We start from the raw sequence: 13,933 nt of genomic DNA on the forward strand, positions 1-13,933 counted from the left end.
GCCGTGGCCCAGAAGAGATGGGGGTCGGGAAGCCCTGAGGAGGCAGCCAGGTCACGGGGGCGCGGGGAGGGCGGTGCCTGAAATGGGGCGGGGAGGTGGGGGACACACACAGGCCAGGCTGGGTGCAGTCACAGAAGCCGGGGTGGGTGCTCATGGGGGACGTGGGTGCGGGGAGGAGGGGGCGCTCGGAGGGCTGCACGGTCGCGGGGCAGCAAGGCTTAACTCGATTTATAACAGTGAATCTGGCGGCTAGTCCTGGGCTCGTGAACAAAGGACAGTCACGGGAACACCTTAGTAACAGCCCCGCCTGCCCCGCAGGAGGACACGACCAGACGGCTGGCGCTGCAGCCGTTCAGGACAGGCCACCTGGACGCGGACCCGGTGTCCAGAGTCAGCGACACGCAGCCCTGTGCGCGCAGAGCTCGCGAGCTGGGGCCAAGGGCAGGGGCTTTGTTTTCGCTTCACGTCCTTCTGTTCCCGTTGGGTTGTATATAAACCGCAAATAACTTCACCAAGAAAAAGCTACCCAGCACTTGAGGAAAGGAAAGGGAAAGTCCTGGAGAAGGTCCCCAGCACGCAGAGGAGGCAGAGGGGGAGGGGGTAGGACCCCTCCTGGAGCCGAGCCACTGCTTATGCCCCAGGGTTCGGGCTCCAGCCTCCACGCCGCGCCTCTCATCAGCACTGCAGGCCCGTCTCTAGGCTGGGGTCCTTAAGCGGCACCCACGGTCCTCAGTGCCCCGGAGGGGGGGGCCTCCCTCACCGTGACCCTGACCCTGACCCTAGGCGGTGGTGGGTCCCGCCGAGGTCTGGCTCCCTCCACACTGAGGGGCACCTAAGTCCCTTCTTGACAAACTGCACATTAAGCGCAGCAGCACCTTGGGGGCGTCTGCAGCGGGGGACCCTGCGGGGAAGCAGAGGTGGTGGGCAGCCGGGGCCCCCGGGGACAGGACAGGACGCGGTGGCAGCTCAGTCCCCCGTTCCACCTCCTCTAAGCGTCAGCGTCGACTCGCCCGCTCCTTTGATCTCAGCCTCCCGCCTGGCGGCCCCGACCCCACCCCGCCGCCCAGCCCTGCGGGTGAGGGGCCAGAGGCCTTCACCACGTCCCCATTCAGGCCTTCACAATACACATTTGCATCTTAAAGGCAACCTCCCCACAGTCTCGTCTGGTGAAGTCCCCTTTGTCTCCCCTTAAATACTGAAAAGCACTTAACGCCTCTCATTTACATTTCAAACCCCAAACTGGGCCCAGCCCAGGCTAAGGCTGGAGCCAACCTCTCAGCTTAAAATACCGTCTGGGGGAGACAGACCCTTTGGCCTCTTAACTGTTACCCCAGCAGCCCAGCCAGAGCCGACTGGGCCTTTCCTACAGCAGGCTGGTGACCCCACAGCCCTCTGGGCCTCCCCCCCAGGCTGTCAGAAACACTCCGAGGTGGAGGTGCCTCTGTTTGCCCTTTTGTGCGTGTACCCCTTATACAGATGGCAACCCTGAGCCCGCCCGGGGCCCAGGCAGGTGGGTCACACAGGGAGTTTGGGGGAGGGGAGCTCCTGACTCCCAGAGTCCACCTTCCTGCTGCTGCGTCGCCAAGCAGGGTGTGCCCGGGGCTGGGGGCCGGCAAGGAGCAAGGCAGACCCAGCTACGCTCTCGGAGCCCCCTCCCACCCCCAGAAATAGGCAAAACAGGGTCAGATGATCGCAAGTGCTGTGAAGAAAATAAAGCAAGGTGACGAGACAGGAATCCCAGAGAGACGTCTTGGCCCGGCTGGCCTGGAGGCTGCACTGAATGGGTTCTGGGTGAAAGGAGCTAAGCACACAGCAGGCACAAAGGCCCCAAGGTGAGAGCCCCTACTGTGTGGGAGCAACAAAAGGGCTGGAGAGGGAGGGCGGCGAGCGTGGCGGCTGTGGAGGAGTGCACACAGGCACCTCTGGGTTGGGGGAGAGGGGAGAGGGGAGAAGAGATGAGGAAGGGCCCATGCTTTCTGCAAGTTTGGGGAGGAGCCGGATTGCAAGAGAAAATGGGGAGTTTTTATTTCAGCGATGACACAGAAGAGACACTTTTTAGACATCCCAGAGGAAGCGGCGGGCAGTCCGTGGCTGTCTGTTAGTTGGGAGAGAGACAGAAATGGGCGTCACCAACGTATGGATGGTGTTTGGAGCCGCAGGACTGTAGGAGCCTGCCTAGGGAGAGGGGACCCGCCCAGAATATGCACCCCTGGGGAAGGGGTGGCCCTCTCCGCCAGGCCCTGGCCAACTCCAGGTGCTCCTTTGCCCGTCTTTTGGCATTTTCCCATTGGCCACGTGAGGCCTTCCCAACTTGTGATGTCCTTAGAAGGATGGCAGGGGCTACCCCGGAGCGTTCGTTCAAGAGGCATCCCTGAAGGCCTAGGGTCCTGGAGAACTGGATAAAGCTACTAACTGCCACTCAGGCCTCAGTGTCCTCACTTGTATAATGAGGTCACCAGGAGGAAATCACCTCCCTGCACACTCCCAAAGCCTAGAATTAGTCTCCCTGAGCCCTGGGCCCCAGGCAGCAAACCCCTCTGGGCAGGCCAAGGAGCCCACCAGGGCCAGTGTGGACTCCGGAGCTGTGTCTGCTGTGTCCTCCCTGTGGACTGCCCTGCCTACGTGTGTCCATTCCCTGCTTTGACTCCTTCTCTCCTCCAGTTACGGCCAGGCCTCCGCCAGGGCAAGAGAGCTTCCAGCACCCCTCACTGAACAGTTACTCAGGCCCTGCACCCTCTACCCGCTCCCCCCAACCCACCCCGGTCAAATCTTCAGATTTTTTTAAAGGGAAATCTGAAATCTGGACTGTATTTTTACTGAAATCGCCTAATTTTTAACTCCTGGAACTAATTTAGGTTTGAGTAAAGCACCAGGCGAAACAGGCAGGGTCCAGGCAGAGGGTCTCACAAGCCGGCTCTGAGGATCAACCAGCTTCCTGAGGGAGCTGCACTGGACAGACCAGCCCTTCTTTCTTGAAACTCTCCTCCTCGGCTTCCAGGACACCAGCCACGCCTGGCCCTCCCTTGCTCTCTGGCCGTTCTTCCTCTGTCTCCAATGGGCAGCCTCCCTCCCCGGCCAGCCCCACGTCCTTCCTTCCCCCCTGATGACCCGGGGAGACAGCCCTCCCCCCGCCTGCTGCTGCAACCAGCTCTAGATTCACATCTAGATTCACATTGCCAGCGACCTGCCCCCCTCCACGGCGACGGCTGGGCAGCTTTCAGTCAGGGGTCCTTCGAGAGTATCACCCTCTGCTCTCCCTTTGACCTTTCAGAGACCCAAGCTGGAACCCCTCTTGCCAGTCTCCCGGGTGCCTTGGGCCAGCTCTCTCGTGGGCGCCCCTGCTCCCACACTGCACCTCAACGCGCCCCGGTCCTCCCGGGAGGGCTGCCACGCCCACCCCCAGCACACCCACCCTCTGCTCGCTCCAGGGGCTTCTGCTCGCAGGCAGACACCCGGGGGGCACGGGGTCTACACCTCGCTGCTTCTCACCCTGCGTCTTCGGAACCCGAGGTCTGTGCTCAAGCCATGCAGTATCTGCAAGCTCCATGCCACTGCTCCCGGCTCCTCCCAGGTCTCAGCTCTCACAGACCCGTGTCGTCGTCCCCCGCCCCCACAACCCCGTTAGGAACTTCGGACGGTCTTTCGTCACCAGGGCTGGGCTCGGTAAGCGGCCCTCCTCCCTGGGAGAGGGGCTTGGCCTTCTCTGCAGGAGCCCGGGCTGAGATCCATCTTCCATCTTCCCTCTCTTACGGGCTGTACTCTGACCCCTTTTGTGGCTCAAGCCCCTGACCCCCGCAAACACCCCACCTGCCTCAATTTCCTTCTCCCCTGGGGTTTATTCCCCAGCTTGTCGGAAAGCAAATGGGGGCCGGACAAGCGCTGTGACAGGGGGAAGCACAGACCGTTCAGGGGGCCTGTTGGGTCAGAAGGCCCGAAACGTGCCCCGCTATTTTGGCTTTCACGGCCTGCAGCTCTCCTCACCCCTGGAGCTCCAGTCCAACCCCCCCACCCCGCCCACCCACTCTCCTCCATGCTCTGGCCTCAGGAAACTAACTGTTTATCCTGCCGTGGCCGCGGCCGCAGGATCCGGGCCTAAATCACTCACCCCAAAGGGATCCGCCCTCCTCCCGGAGCGTCTCCCCGTGGCCTCAGCTCCCCAAGTGGGGGCTCCTTTGGCTTCGAGAAAGATGGTCCAGAGCCTCCTCCACACCCCCAATACTGGACCCAGCGGAAGGGCTACCAGATTTGCACAAGCCTCCGCGTGGTACCCGGAGAGGGAGCCCCCGCTCTCAACTGCGCTCCCCACACGGGAGGAGGAGGGGTGTGGCCCGGAACGAGGAGCAACTCCCCTCCCCCATCCTCTCCGGGAAACCGTCCGGGGTCCGCGGCCTACCCCTCTCTCCCGCCGGAGCCGCCATTTGGCTTTGGGGGGAATGGTGGAGGCTGCTCACCCTCCATAAAATGGGGGCACTTGTAGCAGCTGCGGCAGGGGCGGTGGGGGGCGTCGACTAGGAAATGTCCCCAGAGAAGCACCTGCGGTCCTCTCCGCCGCCTCCCGCGTCCTGCCCAGGCCCCCGAGGCCTAAGGAGACACCGGGCGCGCAAGAGAGGGCGCCAGCATCCGCTCTCCTCTTGCACTCTGGCGGAGACCCCCCTCGAAGACGTCCCGGCTCCCTCCACACTGCCCCAGCCGACCGCGTGAGGGCGTGCCCTGTGTTAGTTCGGACAAATTAAAGCGCGTCCAGCGAGCAGGCCCGGGCCCCCCCGGACGCGGTCTGGGCTTGGGGGCCCGTGGACCACTCTTGGCTGACGGCCGCCGAGCTCCGGGCCGCGAGGCCTCCCCGGGGGCCCGCGCTATTCGGCCCTAAACGGGGTGCCCCCCTCCTCTCGCGCTCCCGCAGCCTAGGGTGCACCCCTCCGTTCCCCTCTGCCGAGCCCTCCCTGGGCGCGGGCCGCCTCTCCGCCGCGCCGCAGGCTCGGGCCCTGTCCGGGGCGCACGGCGGCGGGCGCGGCGGCGCCGGGGAGGCGCGGTCTGAGAAGCCAGCGGCCGGGGAAGGGGCTCCAAGAAGCACAAGTTGGCGCTGGCCCCGGACCAGGCTGTTGTTGTTCTCAACGTGGTCCGCCGTAGAGCCATAAAAGCGGAGCGGGGCGCCCTCCTCGCCAGAGCCCAGCGCGCACGCCCAGCGAGCTCTGGCGGAGGCGGCGGCGGCAGCGACGCTCGCGAGGCCGACTAAACCCGCTCCGAGACGGTCCCCGCTCCGGCTGCTTCGCGCCGGACTCCTGCGCTCCAGCCGCCCCCGCGCCGGCCCCGGCTCGGGACCCCCGCTCCGGCCGGCCCGGCCCCCACCCCAGCCCTGCCGCCCGGCCCCAGGCACGGCCGCGGCCGCTCCCGCCTGGAGCCGCCGCGCGCCCCCAGCCCCCCGGCGCCCCCGCGGCCCCTCGCCTTTCTCTTCCCGGCGCGGCCCCCGGGCTTCCGCGCCCCGCCCGCCACCAACCCGCTCGCCACCATGTCTGTGGAGCTGGAGGAGGCCCTGCCGCTGACGACCGCCGAGGGGGCGGCCAAGAAGGCGGCCAAGGCCGGCGGCTCGGCCTCGCTGTCCCCATCCAAAAAAAGGAAGAATAGCAAGAAGAAGAACCAGCCAGGAAAATACAGCCAGCTGGTGGTGGAGACCATCCGCCGACTCGGCGAGCGCAACGGCTCGTCGCTGGCCAAGATCTACGCGGAGGCCAAGAAGGTGGCATGGTTCGACCAGCAAAACGGGCGCACCTACCTCAAGTACTCCATCAAGGCGCTGGTGCAGAACGATACGCTGCTGCAGGTGAAGGGCACCGGCGCCAACGGCTCCTTCAAGCTCAACCGCAAGAAGCTGGAGGGCGGCGGGGAGCGGCGCGGAGCCCCGGCGCCCGCCTCCGCCCCGGCGCCTGCTGCGCACAAGGCCAAGAAGGCGGCCCCGAGCGCGGCCGCTGCCCGGCGCGCGGACAAGAAGCCCGCCAAGGGCCCGCAGCCCGAGAAGCGCTCGCACAAGAAGGGTGCCGCCTCCAAGAAGGACAAAGGCAGCAAGGCCAAGAAGGCGGCAGCCGCGGGCGGCAAGAAGGTGAAGAAGGCGGCCAAGCCCAGCGTGCCCAAAGTGCCCAAGGGCCGCAAGTGAACGCAGGGCCCCGGCGCCCGCTTTTCCACCCCGAGTGCACGTAGGTTTTGCGCGGGGCACCGGCCTGGGCCGCCGTGCGCGCTCCTACTTCAGGGGACCCGAGCCCGCGCCGGCCTGCCCATCCCCCGCGTGGGAGCGTTTTTTTGTTTGCTTTAGATTTTTGAAACGGCCCTGGCGATGACCCTATTGGCTCTCGCCCTCGGCAACGGGTGTCGCCTTGGTTACCGGGCACCGAAGGCCGCGCCGCGCCTGCGCGCGAGGACGCGACGGCCGCGCAGCCCTTCCCGCCCCCGCCCTCGCTGTCTCCGGGCGCGCGCCGAGCAATCGCGCGGGGCGCGGGGCCGCGCGGCGCTCCTTTTTCTCGTCACCTTTTTTTGGGGCACAATAAATTGGGTACAATAAATTGTTTAAACCTTTGAACCGCTCTCGTTTTCTTCCGAGTGGAGTAGGGTTGGGTGCGGCCGCATCGAGGCTTGGGCGGGGCGGGTCCCCAGCACCCGGATCTGTTAGAGGTGCAGGGCCGGAGCCCGGCACGAGCGGGGGCCGGTTGGGTCCCGAAGGAGGTGCGGAGTTGACCTTAGTAGATGGGCAGTTGAGTCCACCGCCTGGGGGGTGGGGAAGCCGGGGGCGTTGCGGGGTCTGCGAGTTAGAGACCCTCAGGTCTCACAAGGTCGCCGCACCCGGGCCCTTCACAGAGCTTACCGACTCCGAATTCCGTGAGGCTTCGTGTTGCTATGACAGGGACAGTGGGGCCGGGTTCTGGTTCACTCATCACTAACTGAGGTGTGGTCTGAGCAAGGCACTGACGCTCCCGGAGCCTGTAAGATAATCTGGAGCGCACACGGGACCCGGAGGGTTACAGACAAATTGGCAGGAATGATCCTCAGCCCTGGGACACTCTCCCACTCTTTGTGTGCAGCGTATGGAACAGGTGTGCCTCTAGTTGGGCACTGGACTTGAGGCCTATTCTGACAGATGCTCCTATGAAGGGACAACGCTGCAAAGCAGGGAGGGCCCTGGAGCAGTGGAAAGCCGGACAACATTGCAGGATAGTGCATATGCACAGACCGGGCTGAGCAAGCAGGTGAGAGAGCGTCAGGGCATCTCCGCTGGAGAAGAGCCCTGAGCAGCAAGTGACCCTGATCATGGCCTGGCAGCCACTACCCTCCTCTAGCACACAGGCTGGGTAACACGGCAGACCCTTCCCCGTTGGGCAAGTGGCCAGCCAGTCCCACTTCGAGTCTTTCTCCACCCTGCTGCAGGCTCTCCGCACTGCTTCCCGCCGCAGGGAACTGCAGGGCCAGCTGCCAGTGCGTCACTGCCCTGCCCTGGCCTGCGCCCAGGGGACACAGCAGCGGGCCAAACCAGCACAGGTGCCTGCCTTGCCCAAGCTTCCAGTCAGTGTGGGACAAGTGGGGAGACAGAAGTCACAGCGGTACCACATCATGGCCCTCCAGGCAGAAGCTTGGAGAGAGACACTTGAGAGGCAGATGGGGCCCTGATCTGGCTGGCATTAGGGCAGAGGCTGCTTTCAATTCTTGGGAACGCCACCCACCTTGCCAGCCCATGTCCTGGCCACTTACTGATCAGTAGCAGCTTCATCTACTTCGCAGTTTCGATTTTGGGCCAGTGAGCCCAGTGCCCTGCTGCAGGGCCACCGTGCCAGCCTCGGCCGGTCCCAAGCTGCCTGCAGAGCCAACCGATAGGCCACCAACAGCAGTGAGAGGCCGCAGCCTCCCCAGGGTTCTCGGGGATGGTGCTTCTGACCAGCTACACGGGAGCCCTCCCATTCCACACCCTCTTTCCCTAAACCAGAACCCCAAGCCCAGATGCCACCTGGGCTCACCCCAGTTGTCCAAGTCAGCATCTGAGGCTGGGGCCTGGGGCTTGGGTTTCTGACCCTCTCCTAGGTAGCCCTGAGGTTCAGACGGGGTCGGGAAGGGCTGCAGGGACCTGGGCACGTGGACACTGCTCCTTCCTGCCCAACCCTTCGCACTGAGCCACCTCTCCTTCCCAGAGTCCTCCTTGACCAAAGCTCCATCCCTACTGACTGTCCTTTGAAGACATCCCGTGAGCTCCGAGGCCCCAAAGTGCCCTTCAGGTCGGCCTTATTAGGCACCGTCCTTCGAGATTTCCCACTGAAATCCGCCCTTCACTGCTCACACCACCTGGCTCTTCCAGCAGCCCCTTACTCTGGATGCTGCTGCCCACACCCTTCTCTTGTCACCACCGCCCCCCTCCATTCTTTGAAGACTTAGCCTCTGGCTCGTTGTCCACGCCAAGGCCTATCTTCTCCAGGTAGCATCCCTCATTCTTCTGATAATAAAAAGCACTTTAATTTTCTTCTGGGGACAAACCGCCCCCCTAACTCTCAGGCCACATGGCTCTGGGGGGTCTGACCCTTCCAGTCCCAGGGATGGTCATGCGACCAAAGACCTGGCTGTTGAGTGTTTAGTCTGTTCCTTGGCCACAGTGATTGGAGAAACTGGTTCTTGACCCCAGTGAGTTCAATGAGTCAATCCTGAGACTTCCTGAACGAGTGAGAAAGAGGTGCTCTCTTGCCCAGGATCACTAAGGGTAGAGACATGGGGGCCAGAGCTGCCAGTGGCCATCTTGGTCAACACATAGGGAAAACCCACCTGAAAAAAGAGCCAAGAACTAAGGACATTAATGCAGCATCTGGATCCAGCCATGCCTGAAGCTACACAGACCTGGCTATTCTGTGAGCTGATACTTGCTTTTCACATAAGCTAGTGGAAATTGGGTTTATGTCACTTGCAATCTGGTCTCTCATTCGTTTAACTCACTTTATCCTCCCATGCCCATATCCTGGACCTTGTCATCTATTCAAACTGCTCTTCCTCAAAACCACTCTCCTAGGGTCCCACTCTCCTCCACCCACAGGTCCCCCACCTTCCCAACTTGCTCACTCAGACCCTCCGGCCGAGCTGCATCTCTGTAGGTGGGTCCCACACCCTGAAGTTGAATGAACACTCGGCGTGTGCCAGGCACTGAGGAAGGCTAGAGACCTCACCCTCAAGACAGCCCGGCGAGGGAGGTGTTCCAACCCTCACCTTACTGGTGCCGAAGGTGCATTTTCTGCCCTGACACCACACTCAGCTCCTGCACAGAGTGGAGGAGCCCATTTACTTACTGTGTCTCTTGGACTTGGCTTCAAGGGGCCTCAATTCCAGGTGGACACTGAAGGCACGTGACACCGTGAGGCCCTGGAGGAGGTATCCACTGTGCAGCAAAGGAGACAAAGGACTAGGTGGTTCTCTTGTCTGTAAGATAGGGCGCAGCAACAGCCCAGGCCCGCACCCACTGATGGAGGGGACTTGGGCGGGGGGGCCCGCAGAGGATGAGGTCAGGGTTCTGAGCCTGGGTCCACCATGGTTTTTTCTCCGGGGCAAGACTGTTTTCCCCAAGCCTCAGTTCCCTCACCCATAAACAGAGCCAAAAAAGATTTCTCTTACTCACCCACCTGCTGACCAGGGCGGTCTGAACACACCACCCCTGGCCAGGGCCTCAGGTTCCGGTCTCTCACACCCTTGGGGTAGCGCTCTCTCCTCCTGTGAAGCCTCCTCCTTCCTGTCACAGGGCTGGGACCCTGCCTCCCTGTGAATCCCCTCAGGATCTCAGGTCTACCCTCTGCGCTCCTGGGTCCTACTTCTCCCTGGGCCGGACAGCTCTGCACACACTGCAAAGGCCCCTTTCCAGGTCGAGCAGCCTGAGTGACCCAAAGGATGGGGTCTCCACCCATTCAACTGCTGGGGACCAACCCAGCTAAAGCTGTTCTCTGCCGGGACAGGGCCTGGCACTGAGCACAGGACTGAAACCCACGTCCATGTTGCCTCTGACCTTGGCGATGAGCATATCCTGCAGAAGCTGAGACCTTTCATCCAGAGCTCAACATGTCCACACCTGGCCCAGTAGTCAGAAAAACTGAAGGAGAGTCCAGGGCAAGTAGAGTAATTGCAGGCCCAGGTACCACTTCCCAACAAGGAGGTAAATCAGCAGCTCACCAACCAAAATGGTTGCTTCCTTCCCAACCTGGCAAGAATCTGCCTGTGGCCCACCCTACCGGGAAACCCAGAAGCGAGGGCGCTCTGCGAGAGGTAGTACAGTGCAGCCAAACTGACGCAGTATGAAGCCATCATGGTTCCCCACTACAGAATGGGTGCGTGTGAACTGCAGCAGGCTCTCAGACACAGAGGTGCACAGGCCCCAGGCCGGGCAGGACAGCCTGCCCAACTGGAGGACACAGACCCCCGTGAAGAGGGGCAGTGACCACCCAGTCCTGCTGATGGTCTCCAGGCAGCAATGCAGCAGAATGTGGACAGAGCTTCCCACCTTCTCAGACCTATTAGGAGTACCTCCAGAAAGTTTCTGATTTCCCCTCCCGAGGCGGGGAGGGGCGTGGGCCATCCAGGGAGGCCTGGCAGGAGGGTGTCCCGGCTGGCAGTGGTCCCACAGGGGGCTCAGTCATCAGAGCCACCTCCTGAGAATATGTTTTAAAAATTATTTATTTCTCTTGGCTGCGTTGGGTCTTCGTTGCTGCACGTGGGCTTTCTCTAGTTGCGGTGAGCAGGGCCACTCTTTGTCATGGTGCGCGGGCTTCTCATTGTGGTGGCTTCTCTTGTTGCAGAGCACGGGCTTCAGCAGTTGTGGCTTGAGGGCTCTAGAGCACAGGCTCAGTAGTTGTGGCGCACGGGCTTAGTGGCTCCGCAGCATGTGGGATCTTCCTGGACCAGGGCTTGAACCCGTGTCCCCGGCATTGTCGGGTAAATTCTTAACCACTGTGCCACCAGGGAAGTCCCTCCTGAGAATTTTTTATGTGGAAACTGTAAACTTCTTTTTGTGAAACCTCCCACTTTTAAAATGTGGGCTTAAAAAAAGAAATACTCCACCTCACACCCATTAGGATGGCTACCATTAAAAACAAAAAAAAAGTGTTGGTGAGGATGTGGAGAAATTGGAACTTTGTGCCCTGCTGGTGGGGAGGTAAGATGGTGCAGCTGCTGGAAAACGGTATGGAGGTTCCTCAGTCACATGTAGAATTGATCCAGCAATTTTACTTCTGGGGACACACCCAAAAGCACTGAAAACAGTGACTCAAAGAGAGAGATTCGCACACCCACGTTCATAGCAACGCTATTCACAACAGCCAAAAGGTGGAAGCGACCCAGGCGTCCATCAATGGATGATGGATGAACAAAGTGTGGTCTCTCCACACAGTGGAATATTATTCAGGCTTAAAAGGAAGTTCTGACACCTGTTACAACACGGACGAACCTGGAGGACAGCGTGCTCAGTGAACTAAGCCGGTCACAAAGGGACAAGAACTGTATGATCCCACTTACATGAGGTCCCTAGAGGGGTCAGCTTCACAGAGACAGAAAGCAGGATGCTGGGTGCCAGGGGCTGGCGGGGGATGGAGAGTTAGTGCTCAATGGGGTCGGAATTTCAGTTTTGCACAATGAAAAGAGTTCTGAGGAGGGATGGTGGTGATGGTTGCACAATAATGTGAATGTACTGTATTTAATACCACTGAACCGTACACTTAAAAATGGCTGAGATGGTAAATCTGGCGTCCTGTGTTTTACCACAACTAAAAATAAATAAATACCGTACGGCCCGAGCAAATCCTGTGTGACTCAGTGTGGCCTTCGGTCCCCACCTTCGCGATCACTCAACTTCATCTTCTATGTGGGCTGTTCTGGCTGCTTCACGAGACAAGAAGCTTCAAATGGTGGTGTCCTGATGGAGCCAGAGCCAAAGGACGCCACACAGTGGTGACAGGCTGCCCTTGCTGAGGGCCTGCACCAGGGTGACCCCCTCCTCCCACAGGGCTGTTCCTAGGACCCCAGAGCCTTGCACAGTGCACCCTGCACATATGTGCTTCCCTATTCTCACTCACCTCCTCTTGCCTCTCCCAGCTCCTGGCTTTTTTTCTGGCAGCCTCCATCAGGGGCCAAAAGTGTGGCACTGGGGCCCTGCCCCAGCCTGCTTGCCCTAGAAAACCTTTTGTGGTACTCAGTGTGACCATCCTCCCCCTTTCACTGAAGCCCCAGCTCCTCCAAACAGTCCTTTAGCTTCCACTGCCCACTGGGAGTGTTGCCTGCGGAGCCTGCAGCATGTCTCTCTTCCCTGGAGCCCTGGGACGCAAGGGGACCCTCACCCATCACCACATGAGGGACACCATGACAAAAGGTAGGTTCTCGGTCTCCAACAACCAGCGCCTGTGGCTGTGGGATCCTGGGAGTTCAACTGTGAGCACCCACTCTCCTGATTCAGAGACGGGCAAACCAAGTCTCAGAGAGGGCCAAGGACCTGGTCAGTTTTGTATGTACTAGGGACCCTTCCATACAGCCCTAGCCAAAGCTCCTTTCCCCGAGGAATGAGGTTCCACACATCCCATCACGGAGACCTCCTCATTCTGGTTGAGAAGAGGGAGAGAGTCTGAGGCCACGCATTACCCTCTCTGTTTCCCACCACCGACCTACCCTCTGGGCTCTCCTGGCAGCAAGCAGGGTCTTGTCCAAACTCTCCAAAATGAGGCCAGGAGCCCCTCAGATTTGCCCTCAACTTACCTATGCCGAGCTGTGCGCTGTGGGCCAAGCCCCTCCCTTGCCTGCGTCTGTTTTGCTTGCTTCTATACAAAGCAGGACTGTGCTTCAGGTACACAAGCTTTGCAGGAAGAGACGGACCCAGAGGGACCACAGACAGCAGCAGGGGAGACACCTGGAGTCTAGGGGACCCTCTGCCTGCTCTAAGGCTGCAGAGCAGGAAAGGGTCCCCTAAGGCCTGGAGCCAAGCCTGGTTATCATGCAGGTAGGGTGGGGTGAGGAGGGCCTGCCAGCCGGGAGCCCAGCTGAGAGGCCAGACAGCCTCATTCAAGAGCTGTACCTCCTGCCCTGAGAGCAGTTGGGGTCCTGGTCTACTAGATCACACCACGACAGGAAACCCAATGCAGCCAAAAATAAAAATAAAATAAAAAATGAATACATTTTTTAAAAAAAGGGCAGGACAGGATGCTATGCTGCTCTAACAGCAGGAGAAAGTATTGGCAAAAGGTGCGAAAATGGTAATCACATGCCCCTGACACTAGTGAAAATTTGGAGAGCAACTTGGCAATACCTCGTAAAGCTGATGACTCAGATAGGGGGAAAAAACTGCCGAAGGAAGTGCCCAAGATGATACCATTTATGTAAACCTGAATATCACAAAACAATGTTTTGATACAAGAATGTGCTTTTAACATCACATTTATGTCAAAGTATAAAAACCTGAATGAAAAGGACACAGGCTCCTGAGGACACTATTCTGCCTGGTAAAAGACCCCACCAAACTGACAACCCTGAAATAGAGTAGGTAAAAGCGAGGAGAAACAAAGGGAATTTTACTTTTGTCGCTCATTAAACTTGAAGCAAATACGACAAAAGCCGTTAACAGTCAGTGTTCTGGTAAGGTATCTGTATCTGTAAGATCTCTTACTACAACCCCGTGCCAAAAAGCCCACAGAAAACTGCAGGGCCCGGGAAAGCGCCCCGCGGCCCTCGCGCCGAGACTGGTCTCCAAACCCCACCCGCCACTCCGCCGCTGCCGCCGCCCCCGGAAGAATTTGGAGGCCTAGGGTCTGGGGCGGGGATCCCGCCCGCCGGCGCCGCTCGCCCCCATTGGCAGGAACAGCGCCGGGGCCCCGCTCTGATTGGTGAGGTTGCGATCCCTTATTTGCATAGGCCCGGCGGCGTCACGCGCGCCTCAGCCTGTGCGCGGAGGCGC

At 60.3% G+C, this 13,933-nt stretch overlaps 1 protein-coding gene across 1 annotated transcript; it reads left to right on the forward strand.

Moving 5' to 3' along the window:
- Positions 1-5,405: 5,405 nt before the first annotated feature.
- Positions 5,406-6,568, forward strand: H1-10 (H1.10 linker histone). Its single transcript, XM_059076717.2, has one exon. It carries the CDS (start codon positions 5,507-5,509, stop codon positions 6,146-6,148), a length of 642 nt encoding a protein of 213 aa, XP_058932700.1. The 5' UTR covers positions 5,406-5,506; the 3' UTR covers positions 6,149-6,568.
- The last annotated feature ends 7,365 nt before the right edge of the window (positions 6,569-13,933 follow it).

The sequence above is a fragment of the Kogia breviceps genome, chromosome 10 (genome assembly GCF_026419965.1).
Source record: "Kogia breviceps isolate mKogBre1 chromosome 10, mKogBre1 haplotype 1, whole genome shotgun sequence".
Classification (NCBI taxonomy): domain Eukaryota; kingdom Metazoa; phylum Chordata; class Mammalia; order Artiodactyla; family Physeteridae; genus Kogia; species Kogia breviceps.

Coding starts and splice junctions, on each gene's coding strand:
- H1-10 (XM_059076717.2), top strand. CDS start 5,507: ATGTCTGTGGAGCTGGAGGAGGCCCTGCCGCTGACGACCGCCGAGGGG.